This window comes from Chiloscyllium plagiosum, unplaced genomic scaffold (genome assembly GCF_037043375.1).
Source record: "Chiloscyllium plagiosum isolate Xiang-an unplaced genomic scaffold, Cpla_swu_hap1 HiC_scaffold_30, whole genome shotgun sequence".
Classification (NCBI taxonomy): domain Eukaryota; kingdom Metazoa; phylum Chordata; class Chondrichthyes; order Orectolobiformes; family Hemiscylliidae; genus Chiloscyllium; species Chiloscyllium plagiosum.
The window spans coordinates 13,359,458-13,373,554 of NW_028270168.1; the positions used below are offsets into that span (position 1 = coordinate 13,359,458).

General features: G+C 40.3%; 1 protein-coding gene across 2 annotated transcripts in view; it reads right to left on the bottom strand.

The window, feature by feature from the left end:
• tmem30b (transmembrane protein 30B) overlaps nucleotides 1–14,097 on the bottom strand; it is a 33,843-nt gene that overhangs the window by 14,786 nt on the left and 4,960 nt on the right. Inside the window, exons 3-4 of one of the 2 annotated variants that reach the window (XM_087976755.1) lie at nucleotides 3,114–3,221; nucleotides 2,447–2,647 (exon numbers count right to left, since the gene is read on the bottom strand). In XM_087976755.1, coding sequence (XP_087832881.1) covers nucleotides 2,447–2,647; nucleotides 3,114–3,221 — 309 coding nt within the window. The remainder of the gene's footprint in view (nucleotides 1–2,446; nucleotides 2,648–3,113; nucleotides 3,222–14,097) is intronic. The other variant, XM_043717384.2, reaches the window with a different exon arrangement.

Sequence of the window (14,097 nt, forward strand, 5' to 3'; positions counted from 1 at the left end):
ATACTCCTTTTGGGAAGTTCAGACTGGGGGTCCTCATTAGGATATCAGTACTTCCAGGAATGTGGAATACAGAAACCATGAAAAACTATTGCTCCAAATTTTAAATCACAGCAGCTTCTCGGAACTTGAAGTGCCCTTTTCTGACCGCTTGCCTGTACAGGTCTCCTAATGCAGGCTGCTAAACAACAAACCTTTATTTGATGAGCTCTTTCCCCAACAGAAGATGCATTCCAAACTCCCCTCACTTCAGAAATATCATACCCAGCAGGAGAGGAGACCTTCTCCATTGATGTGAAATGCAGGCTTCCTGAGGGTGTTCGGGTATCTACTTGTCACAAATAGCGAAGTATTAATGATTTCTAATAATTTCGGTTCTTTAAAAATGTTTACTCTCATTTAGTAGATCATTGAAGAAGAAAGATGGATATAAAATTCCATCATTAATGTGGATTGGCCATGGCAAAAATAGCTGAAAATGTGTTGCTGGAAAAGCGCAGCAGGTCAGGCAGCATCCAAACGTCAATTCTCCTGTTCCTTGGACCTGCTACGCTTTTCCAGCAACACATTTTCAGCTCTGATCTCCAGCATCTGCAGTCCTCACTTTCTCCCCATGGTAAAAATAGCCAAATACTCTCTGGGGTTGCGCAGATTAGGTGGGTTAGCCATGGTAAAAATCTCATGTAGAGTTACAGTGTTGGGTGGGGGTGGGGTTGGAGTGCAGAAGGAGGATTTAGGTGGGATGCTCTTTGGAGGGTAGGTGCACACTTGATGGGCCATATGGCCTCTTTCTGCACTATAGGAATTCTATGATTCTACAGGCTTTGAGGCAGGCGAACTATGAAGAGCAAGTTATGCTGTTTGTTAAAAAAATGGTAATTAGATCATTTGCCCTTGTATCAGCTCATTTTTCTCATCTGGGCAATGCCTTACATTAGGCTATAGTCCCAAAGGCTTCATCAAATCCTGATATATCACCAAAGACATTGTTCTTCAACAGTGAAATTCAGTATGTATTGTGGAGAGGGCGGGGGGTGGGGGGGGGGGGGGGGGGGGGGGGGGGGGGAGAAAGGTGGGGATAGAACAGTATAGCAGAGAGGGAGGTCATTCAGCCCAGCACCAGTTCTTTTCATGCAGCAATCCAGGTAATTGCTCTCATCTGGTACCACTAATTTTTTTTTTACAGCAAATCTTCCTTTTTTTATTCATTCAGGGGTTGTGAATATCATTAGCTTGGCCAGCATTTATTGCCCATCCCTCAACCAGAGTGCTGGAGTCACATGTAGGCAAGGCTAGGTAAGGATAATAGTTTTTCTTTCGATGTCAGTGTTGCTATTAATATGCTTTGCTTGTAAATATTCAAATTAGCCAGAAGGGTGTTTTCCTGGTGGTGCAAATGTTTCCTTCTCTCAAGGACATTAGTGAACCAGATGGGTTTTGCTGACAAATCACAACGTTTTCATTATCATCATTACACTCTTAATTCTGGATTTTTAAAAATTGAATTCAAATTCCACCATCTGCCATTTACCACAAGAAACGGGAACAGGGGTAGGCCAGTCGCCTTCCAATAGATTCATGGCTGATCTGACATTCCTCATGTCCACTTTCCCGCCTTTTCCCCATAACGCTTGATGCCCCGACTGATCAAGCATCCATCAATCATTGTCTTAAATATACACTAGGACTCTGTCCCACAGCTCTCTGTCGCAAGGTGTTCCAAAGACTCAACCTTCAGAGAAGAAATTTCTCCTCATCTCAGTCATAAATTGGTGCCCCCTTTTTCTTAGACAATGCCCTCTGATCCTAGATTCTCCCAAGAGGCGAAACATCCTCTCAGTATTTAAGCTGTCAAGCCCCTTAATCTATTTCAAGAAGATCTCCTCTCATTCTGCTAAACTCCAATGAGTAAAGTCCCAACCTGTTTAACCTTTGTTCATAAGCCAATCCCTCCATAACCTTCTCTGAACTGCCTCCAATGAAATGTTATCTTTCCTTAAATAAGGGGACCAAAACTGCTCACAGTCTCCAGAAATGGTCTCACCAGCACCTTGCACATTTAAATAATTTGTGAAGAAGATCTTTTAACTGTTTGAATGGTGGTTGATAAATTAAAAGCTTATAATAGAGCCACACCTTGTGCTTGCATATGCAGCTTCTAGCGTCAGATCCTGGCTACATTTTCTAAAGCACAGAATACAACTGTAACACCTCTCATGCCAAGATTAGAGTGATGCTGGTAAAGCATAGCAGGTTAGGCAGCATCCGAGGAGCAGGAGAAGAATCGATATTTCGGGCATAAGCCATTCATCAGGAATCATCAGCTCTCACGCCACCCAGTTTTAATCAGCTAGCTCAGGATCAAAGTGTTAACTGCATAAATTAAAGGCATAGAATTGTGAGCACACACTTCTTGACAAGAGGGTAGTGAATGGGGTAAGGAGCTAACCTCAAATAAATCAAAACTGAGGAAAGAACGATTTCCAGTCTCACTCTCCAAATGGCTGTTTGAAGTATCCATCTTGAAAATCATCTTGGTTTGTATGATTTGCAGTGGCTTCCAAATAGTTTGTATTCCAATTACTGCATTATGATGGTGTAGTGGCAGTGTCCTTATCTCTGAGATGGAAATTCTGGATTCAAGTCCCACCTGATGGCCATGGAAGGCACATTATAACGTGACCAAACAGGTTAATTATCAAGATGTATATCCTACCAATACATCTATGGTGGTTGAAGTGGGAGAGTATCCTGGTCAGCCAGACTGTGTGGGAACTGCAGCTTAACAACTGTCCCATAGTAAACAACCCAATTGTAGGTTTTTGCTATGAGCAAGCATCAACTACATTCTGAGGGACTGTGGCACATCTGTTCTAATTACAAAGTCACTTCTCTGCACATCTGTACTTAAGCATTCCTAGCTTCAATGATGGTTTGATTTTGTTAATGAACATCTATTTCATACACAACTCCTTTCAATTACTTCTTTTGTAAATACTATAAATTCAGAGAAATCTCTGAAACAAAATAAGGGTAAAATTGTTACATCTGAACCAAATACTGAACTGTCAATTAGGCATGAACTACTTGATAGGCAGCACTAATAATATTCTTACCGGCAAAATCTCGTCCACCTTGAATTCAATGTTGCACTTGCAATCCTTGGTATCATTCTTGGTACAATGGTGGCATGAACTATTTGGGCTTCTGCCTGTATATTCAAGCTGGTAAAAAAGAATCTGATGTAAAACAAATACTCAGAGCACATGCAAACAATCCATCCAAACTGTGGCTAGCTATTTGATTATGCAGAATGAAGGATTTGTGTCAAAAACATCTACTTGGTTTTCTACAGAAAGAGTCCAGCTTTAGTTTTCTCGCCCATTGTAGATGTGAAAGAAAGTTTCTATAATCCCTGTATCGTCTTCATGTGAGTTATCGCATTTGCAGTCTCTCTAACCCAACAGCTTTGAGAGAAATCATCATCTGGACCGGTTTGTGCTCCTCCAGCCAGCAAAGATTTTATGAAATGGTAACTCAAATATTGTTCCATTTTCAGCACCAAGTACTTGTATTGAGATCCCAATCTATGTGCAACAACCTATATTTGCATAGTGACTTAATGTAAAATACCATTGTGTTGATCATCAAACACAGAATGTAAAAGGAACTTGTCTCGCGAGTCTCCTAGTTATTGACTTCTCAATTGAAGGGAACAGATGCCTCCTACCAACTTTATCCTGGCCCCTCAATTTTGCACTCATTTAATTAAATCTTCTCTCAGCCTTTTCTATTCCAAAGACAACACCAGTCTCTTCAATCTTCCTTCATGAATAAAATTCTTCATTCCTGCCAACACCCTTAATTTTCTCTGCAACGTCTTTAATGTGAAAACATTCTGCAATATAGTAATAACTGTACGTACACCAGCCATGGCCTAATTAATGTTTAATACAGCTCCAGCAGAAACACCCAACTCTTAGATTCTCTGCTTCAGCTGATACAGCAATGTACATGTATGCCTTTTACCACTATACTGTACTGTGATGCTACTTTCTCTGGTGTGCACTCCAAGACCCTATATTCTCAATATCCAAGTATTTATTATGTATTCCCTTGCCTCACTGACTTTCTCAAAATGTATTGCTCACACTTTATAGAACAGAATTTCATTTGTCATTTTCTTGTCCAACCAATCAATCCAGATTGAGCTAGTTCTTCCTGCAGACTACAGTTTTCTTCCTCTATCAAACACACAACTTTTCAAAATCATCTTTAAAAAGGTATTTATCATTTCCTCTACGGTCAACTCGAAAATTGTTGATAAAATACCAAGAAAAGCAATATAGGCCCCAGGTCTCTTTGGGCCTCCACTAGATTATCACCATTTCAAATGTAACCTGTCTAGCCTTATAGTTCCAAAGTGGATGAACAACACATGTTGAAATCAAATTTGCCAGAGTTTTACAAACTCACTTAAATCAGTATCTTTAATTTTATGCTTTCAACAATTGTTTACAACATTGACTATATTCACTTAAATTGATAAATTTGCAAAGTAGCTTTTTATCCCAGCACTTCAGTCACTAATCAATTAGTGACTTGTAGAATCCCTAAAATGGATTTTAATGAGAGTTCACTAGTTACATTTCATCAATCATAGCGCACATTATCCCTGCTTTCTTCTCCTGCTCTTTGCTAAAATTAACCATAACTTCAGAGGCCTTAACTTTAGCTTAAAGTCTTTTATTGAGTGCCTCCATGAAGTCTGACTAAACAACAACCAATGGCATTCTCAATCACCTTTACAAAATTTAAATCAGGTCAGTCAGGAATAGCATATCTTCTAAAAACTGTCATTGATTAACTGAAAAGTTTTAAAACACTCACATACCCGCTCCATTAAACATTCACTCCATCCCCCCATCACAGTTGTGCACTGGCAGCAGTGTACATGATCCACGGCAGGACTTCCCAAACTGGGTCACAACCCTAGTGGGTTGCCAGCTGTCTTGGGGTTGCAAGTTCTGTGACAGCAATGGCACCAACCAAATGCTTACAGCTATGTGCCCTCTTTAAATCCGTACATGTTTTTAATAGTGGGTGTGGTCTAATCTGCTGATCCTGTGAAAAAGTAGGTGCTTTCTATTGAAAATCTTCATTAATTCCACTGTCACAGGTCCCTCACCAAGCACCCCACCCCTTTCAACCGCTACAAGTCTGGAGTACAGCAATTTTCAACACAGAAAGGGTGTCACAACGAGGAAAGAAGTTTGGGAAGTGTGTGATCCACAAAATGCACTGCAGCAATTCACCCAGGCTCCTTTGATATGATCTTCCAAGTTGGTGACTTCTACCATCTGGAAGAGCAAGGGTAGCAGGCGCTTGAGATCACCAACATCTGCAGGTTCCTCTCCAAGCTACACATTATCCTAACTTGTGAGCTATATTGTTGTTCGTTCACTGTTCGTAGCACAAAATCCAGATCTACCTTCCTAATAGCACTCTCAATGTCTCTCTATGACAAGGATTGCAGCAGTTCAAGGCAGCACCTCATCACCACTTTATCAAATATAGTTTACGATTACATTAACACAGAATCTAGTAAATTTCTGAAAACAAAATATTAAATTAACTGGTTTATAATTCTCATCACTCTTAAAATGGAATAGTCACATACACTATTATTCAATCCCAAATTAAATTCTGAACCAACCTCCAAAGACTTTGCAGATGCTTTAACTAAAATCTTTCAATGTTGTCATTTACAATCCTGGGGTGGAGTCTGCTCCATCTCGTGTGATTATTATCTTTTGGCTATTGCCATATGCAGAGTACTAATCATACTGAACCAACATGTAATTGTAAAGCTCAGAACGTAGATGTGACATGTGATTCCATGTTTGGACAGCACTTGTCAGACAATCCCAAGTGTACTGTAAATTATACTAACAACTGATTTAAGCTCAGTCAGGTGCGCAGTGTGTCTCAGTTACACTGAATAGAAAAGTTATATATTTATAGACCAGTTCTTAGCAGATAAAAGCAACATGCACAGGCATTGTGCTTTTTTTGAACTAAACAAAAATCTGGGGGTAAAATTCTCTATGGAAATGTCTTAAGCGATCAGAGTTGACTTGCCAACAAATCCCATTAAGTATAAACTTTTCCCACTAAAGTACAAACTTATTCCTCCTTTCACATTTTGGCATTCTTGTGTCTGGTCTGGGGAGTGCGAAATAAAAAGCTTTGAGAGCAGTCTTCTGTTTTAAAACAATAATCAAGTTCTACACCACCAACAAATCGCAGATCATGAATTTCATGACTTCGGTTAATTTTAGTGAGCTCCTCTCCCTAATTTGATTTTCATTTCTTGAGATTTCCAGCATGTTCACTTCTTCCTGTACTATAAATACTGGCACAAAAATAATTCTTTAGGCACATCCACTGACAATACCATTTACCAGTTCCATGAAGGCCCACATTGCTTCAGACAATTCTTTTTATCCAAATTTGATGTTGATTTTGATACTGCATACAAGTTTCATTTCATGTGCATTTTGTAGCTCTTGCCAGCTATTTTGTTACCCTCAAAGGGTTCTTTGAATGCTCTGTGTTTGCCAGGTTTGCACTGCTTTTACAGTTGTTTTATTTTATTGTTGTATTACCTCTTTAGTAGTCTATGGAATTCTTGTCAAGTTAAATTTTTGCCTGCAGGGTATAGAGATTGTTTGTAATATGACATTAAATTTTTTTGACCATTACCAACTGATCTTCTTGGATACTGGATTGGCTGAATGGCAGGAAGCAGAGGGTGATGTGACTGGAAGCCTGTGTCTAGTAGGGTTACGCAAGGAGCAGTCTTGGGGCTCTTGTTGTTTGTTGTGTTACAACACGGTGTAAACCCCTCTGCTAATTTAAAACCAGCAACACAAAAGATTTATCCTGTGCAGTAAGCTGAAAAAATTCGATAGGCCAAGAACTAGTTAAAGTACAAATTAACAACTTTATTTCTTGAAGTATAACAGAGAATAATTAACTAACAACTATTTACAATTCCTTCCTCTAACCTATCTTTTACTTTCCCGTCTACAATATTAGTCCAATGAAACCCCCCAATTAAGATTTACAAAACAAAACTTCTTATCTCAAAACCAGCCAGCTTTCAGTTTTCTCTGAATTCCTGTCTTCTTCTTGTGGATTTTGCTTCAGAGGTTACTGATCAACAAAGGGACCTTTTCAGCGAACTATTTCTCAGGCAGTCTTTTTACATGCTAGTGGCTTGACAGATCTCCTCTCAACTGCTCAATTTTCTCTGGTCTTATACCCCCAAAGCATCAGATTGTGTTCATTGGTTTTTAAGATTGTGAATATACTAAATTCAAACTTGATTGGAGTTTGGTATTTTTTGGGGTATGACTTAAACTGATTGGCCTAATTCAAATCGGTTTTGTTGTTTTCAGGCAACCAGCTAATCAAGTTGTTCGACAAAATGTTACACTTTTTTTTTCCAGAGTACTTGGTTCTGTCAGGTAGTTCTGCTGTTTTTAACTCTTAAAGGTATAGTACACCCACATCTCCATAATACCTCCCCCCTTAAGAAAAGAAATGAACCATTATAGTGAAAAGATAGCTTCATTTTTTCTGTACTTTTTAAACACATTATCCTAACATACAGATAACTTTAATACAAGTTCACCTTAACTTGTTCTCATATATTTGCATATATAACATTAAATAAAGACAAATCTCACCTAAACTCTCAGTTAAATCCGCAGTAATGCATCTGCAATTACATTCTTCCGACCCACAACATATTAGACTTTTAATTTAAAAATCATATAAGACTCCAATGAAATAGTCTTGTGTTCTTATCTTTAAAGCGTTCTAAGAAAGTAAGTGAATTGGTGATCAGCGTACACAACCATCTACGACACGTTCCTGACATACATATTAAAATGTAGTAAGGCCAATACCAGATTCAATAGTTCTTTTTTGATTGTGGAGTATTTCCCCTGGTGAACTTTGATCTTCTTCGAAAAGTAACCAACTGGCAGTTTAATCCCATTCTCATCTTCCTGTAGGAGTAAAGCTCCAACTCCTATGTCACTAGCATCGATGGTGACTTCAAAAGGTTTTGAAAAGTTTGGTGGTTAATATGGCTTTCAAATGGTCGAGTGCCTCTTGGCATGGTTCTGTCCACCGAAGCATTCTTCTTCAGCAAATCGGTAAATGGTACCACTACACTGCTGAAGTTTGGAACAAATTTCTGATAGAATCCACAGAGTCATAAGGATCAAAGCACCTCTTTGTTCGAGGTTGGTCGTGGAAATTCCACGATGGTCTTCGTCTTTGTGTTCCGTGGGGTCAACCTTCCATGACCGATGTTATGTCCCAAGAATGTCAGCTCAGCTTTCGCAAGTTCTGTTTTATTAAGTTTATCATCAGTTTTGTTTCTCGTAGTAGGTTCAAAGAGCTCTGCCAACTGTACAATGTGATCTTTCAAAGACTTACTAAAGATCACTACATCGTCCAAAGAGACTGCACAGTTGGTGAACCCAGCCACAACTCTGGTCATGAGTCTTTGGAATGTGGTGGGTGCATTCTTCGTTTCAAAGGACATCACTTTAAATTGATATAGCCCATTTGGGGTTACAAACGCAGAAATTTCTTTCACCGTCTCTGAATAAAGGTGCCTGCCAAAAACCACGCATTAAGTCCAACTTGGTGGTGTAACTGGCTTGTCTGACTTTCTTGATATAATCCTCCAATCTAGGAAATGGATAGTAGTCCGATTTCGTAATGGCATTGACCTTCTGATAATCCACGTCGAATTCTTGAGTCCCGTCCATTTTGGGAACGAAGACGATCAGCGAACACCACTCGTTCTGGCTTGGTTTGACGATGTCCCCATTGAGCATGGCCTCCACCTCCATCTGGACCGGTCTGGCTTTGAAAGGATTAAGCCAATAGGAGTGTTGTTTTATCGGAGCAATATTCCCTACGTCTACTTCATATACAATAGCATTAGTCCTCCCCATCTGATTCTTACAGATGTTCTCATAGTGCAGTAACAAGTCTTTCAACTGTGTTCTGTGCTCCTGAGACTCTAGCTTACTAATCTATCCAGAGGTGACTTCCTACAGATAGGTCACGTGTTACCCGTAACACTTCCCGTCTGTACACTATCAGCAACACAATCTGGTGTACTTTGGCCCATTTCTCATCTGCACTAACCTGCCGAGGTCTCTATTTTCTTCTTAGGATTCCAGCTTTCAGATAATAACCCTCCGGAATATTCTCTGCCTCCTTTTCAGAGTACGCATCCACATATATATCTTTTATTGTCTTGTCTTGTTGTTGCAAGTCCATTAGCCTTTCAGGACTAAACACTTCTGTCTGACCCTTTGCCTGTTCAGGTTTTTCCTGCACCATTACATCAAACAGGGTGTCCACTAACTGAACGTCAACTCCTTCATCTTTACTTTTCTCTTTGTGTTGTGACTTATGATAGTGGGATCTGGTTACCACACAGTCTGGGAAAATACCAGGATATTTCTGTTTTAACTCCTCAGTTTCTTGGTCTTCCTTGGGCTTCTCCACAACAAGGGGTGTCACTCCCACCTTGGATCCTGCCAAATCATTCCCAAGAATAAACGGAATTCCTGAAACTGACACTCTGTCAATCAATCCCACTGTAACTTCCCCAGTCTTAAGTTGGCACTTCAACCTGATCTTACATAGAGGAACGCTAAATTTCTGTCTACCTATCCCACAAATTGCCACACTCCCAGGTAACAAGTCAGAAAGAGTGCATATTTGCTCATCCCTTACTATCAGTGACTGGTTAGATCCTGTCTCTCTGAAAATTATAACTTCTTGTCCTTCTCCCCCTGTTCTTTCTGAGTAAAGTTTACCCACAGAGGTGAATTCTTTGTAGAGATCAGGTATTAACTCCATACCCAGCCCCTGCCTAGGCTGTGCACTCTGCTGTAGTTCCTTGGCGCTTCTTTACTACCTTCACTAATGCCATTGGGTTAGCTTCTTTTACCACATCTTTTCCCACTGTGCCTTTCTTTAATGACCAGCACTGTGACTTTATGTGCTCCACTTTAACACAGTGGAAACACCTGAGGCCTTTCACCTCCTTTCCACCCTCTTGGACTTCTTTTTTATCCTTCGGTAAATTCTTACCAGTGCTCTCTACTTTTGGTTTTATAGTGTAGGATCTCCCCCTCTCCCAACTTCTATCTCTCACAGGATCAAATTCTGACCGGAAGCTTGTCTTATGCACCAACATGCACTCATTTGGTAATTCTGCTGCCCTTCTCACTTCCTGAACTTTCTGTTCCTCAATGTGCATTCTTCCCATTTCTGGAAGTAAGCTTTTAAACTCCTCCAGCAGAATAATTTCTCTTAGAGCCTCAAAAGGTCTTATCTATTTTCAAAGCATGCATCCATCAATCAAAATGACTATGTTTACTTCTTTCAAACTCAATGTAAGTCTTACCTGGTTCCTTCTTGGTGTTTCTGAACTGCTGTCTATATGCTTCTGGTACCAATTAATAAGCATTAAAAATAGCCTGTTTAACCTCTACATAATCTCTTGACACATCAACTGACAGTACGGCAAATACCTCACCAGCTCTGCCTACTAGTTTAGTCTGAACTAGCATTACCCATAAATCTTCGGACCACTCCATCTGCCTAGCCAATTTTTCCAAGTGAAATAAAGAAGGCTTCAACATCTTTCTCATCAAAATGTGGCAGGGTTTTTGCATAATTGTACATATCACTACCTTCTCTTTTAATCTCCATTCTGTTACCTTGACTTTGCTGACTAAGTTGCAACTTCTCAAATTCAAATTCTCTCTCTTTTTGCTCAGCTAAGAACTCCCCCCCCCTTCTCTATTTTCTAACTCCATTCTCCTGAATTGTAATTTTCTATCTCTACTGCACTTGTCTATTTCTCAGACACATCTAAGTGTTTGAGTAATTCCCTGACAATTTCATCTTTTCTTTTGTCCTTGGTTAAACCCAAATCTAACTTACTTGCTAATTCTAAAAGTATGGCCTTTTCCTTTCCTTCTAGACTTTCTTGGCACATTTGAGAAAGATCTTCAAATCCCAGAATCTCTTCAGCAATTTTAAAGAGCCATTTCTCTCACTTTCAATTTAATTAACCACAAGTCACCGAAATTAAATAAACTGTCTCACCTACGTTTTATTTAAAGTGTTCAAATGTGCTGGGATTTTTCATACCCCCAAATCTATTCAAATCTGTCTAAACCAGTTCAAATCTCAACCATGATCCCCTAGTCTGTTATGACGCAGGGTAAACCCCTCTGCTAATTTAAAACCAGCAACACAGAAAAGATTTATCCTGTGCAGTAATTTATGAAAATTCACGAACTAGTTAAAATACAAATTAACAACTTTATTTCTTAAAGTATAACAGAGAATAATTAACTAACAACTATTTACCAATTCTTTCCTCTAACCTATCTTTTACTTTACCTTCTACAACACTAGTCTGATAAATCCCACCCCCCCAACCGATTAAGATTTACAAAACAAAACTTCTTATCTCAAAACCATCCACCTTTCAGTTTTCTCTGAATTCCTGTCTACTTTTCTTCTTCTTGCGGGTTCTGCTTCAGAGGTTACTGATCGATAAAGGTACCTTTTGAGAGAGCTATTTTCTGGGCAGTCTTTTCACATGCTGGTTGCTTGACAGTTCTCCTCTCAACTGTTCAATTTTCCCCAGTCTTATACCGCCAAAGCATTGGATTGTGTCATTGGCATTTCAGATTGTGAATATACTAAATTCAAACTGGATTGAAGTTTGGTATTTTTCGGGGTATGACTTACACTGATTGGCCTAATTCGAATCTGTTTTGGCATTTCCAGGCAACCAGCTAATCAAGTTGTTCAATGAAATGTTACATGATATTTCTTTTCAGAATACTTGGTTCTGTTGCTTTTAACTCTCTTAAGATACAGTACATCCACATCTTCATAACAGTTGTACATGTGAATGACTTAGACTTGAATGCAGGAATTAGATCAGAAAGTCAGTGAAAATTGGTGAAGTGGTAAATAGTGAGCAGAACAGCCTTAGATTACAGGAGGATATAGATGGGCTGGTCAAATGGACTGATTAGTGCCAAATGGAATTTAATCTGGAGAAGCGCAAGATGATGCACTTAAACAGGACAGGGAATACATGATGAACAGTCGCACCCTGGGAGGCACCAAGGATCAGAGGGCCTTGGAGTACAAGTGACAGGACAGGTTAAGTAGTTCTGAAGGCAAATGGGATATTTGCATTTATTTGTTGAGTCATAGAGTTTGAGAGGGGGCAGGTTATGTTGGAAGTGTAAAAAACGCTAGTTAGGTCACAGCAAAAGTATTGAATGTAATTCTGGATTCACATTATAGGTAGGATGTGATTACACTGATACAGAGGTGATTTACCAGGATATTGCCTGGGCTGGAGAGTTTTAGTTGTAAAGAGTAATTGGATAGACTGGATTGTTTTCCTTACAGCAGAGGAGACTGCAGGAGTGGGGGCGCAGGGGTGGGGTATGACTGCAATGTACAAAATTATGATGGGTACAGACTGGCTAGACAGGAAGCAACTTTTCCCCTTTGTGGACCATGACACAGTTTTAACATAAAGAGCAGGAGATTTATAGCGGATGAGAAGATAATTTTATTGGGAATCTGGAACTCAATGCACGTAAAAGAGTGTTAGAGGTACAAAGCCTCATAAGATGCAAATTTTTAGATGTAAATGAGCCAAGTGCAGGAAAATGGGATTAGAATAGTTCGATGGCTATTTCTGACTGGTGCAGGGTCAATGGGCCAAAGGGCCTTGTTCTGTGCTGCAGGCCTCTGTGACCCTGTCAACTTACACATTAAAATATTTTCCCAATTTACAATGGGTAGTCCTTTACTCTTTGTATTGAAGTTATCCTTGCCTATATATAGAACATATGGCACTGTTTTGCATTCCTCCCATCTAGCCACATCAACAGAAACAACTTGCTTTAGTTTATCATCCTGAAAAGTAGCACAGGTTAAAACTGACAACAGACCAAAGATGATTTGAATGGGAATAAAGAAGGCATGCTTAGTAAGATTACAGATGACACCAAAGATAGGTGGTGTAGTGGACAGTGAAGAAGGTTGAAAAATGTCTTGCTGGAAAAGCGCAGCAGGTCAGCCAGCATCCAAGGAGCAGGAGAATCGACGTTTCGGGCATAAGCCCTTCTTCAGGAATGAGGAGGGTGTGCCAAGCAGGCTAAGATAAAAGCGGAATGTTTCAGAGAACACCTCTGGGACACCTGCACCAACCAACCCAACCGCCCCGTGGCTGAACACTTTAACTCCCCCTCCCACTCCGCCAAGGACATGAGGTCCTTGGCCTCCTCCATCGCCAGACCATAGCAACACGACGCCTGGAGGAAGAGCGCCTCATCTTCCGCTTAGGAACCCTCCAACCACAAGGGATGAATGCAGATTTCTCCAGCTTCCTCATTTCCCCTCCCCCCACCTTTTCTCAGTCCCAACCCTCGGACTCAGCACCGCCTTCTTGACCTGCAATCTTCTTCCCGACCTCTCCGCCCCCAACCCCTCTCCGGCCTACCACCCTCACCTTAACCTCCTTCCACCTATCGCATTCCCAACGCCCCTCCACCAAGTCCCTCCTCCCTACCTTTTATCTTAGCCTGCTTGGCACACCCTCCTCATTCCTGAAGAAGGGCTTATGCCCGAAACGTCAATTCTCCTGCTCCTTGGATGCTGCCTGACCTGCTGCGCTTTTCCAGCAACACATTTTTCAGCTCTGATCTCCAGGATCCGCAGTCCTCACTTTCTCCTAGTGAAGAAGGTTGTCCAAGATTACAAAGAGATCTTGATCAATGGGTTAATGGGCTGTGGAGTGGCAAACGGGGTTTAGTTTTGATAAATGTGAGGTATTACATATTGGTAAAATAAACAAGGGCAGGGCTTATACAATTAATAATAGGGCCCTAGGTAGTGCTGTAGAACAGAGAGACCTAGGGGTTCAGGTATGTAATTATTTGAAGTTTGCAT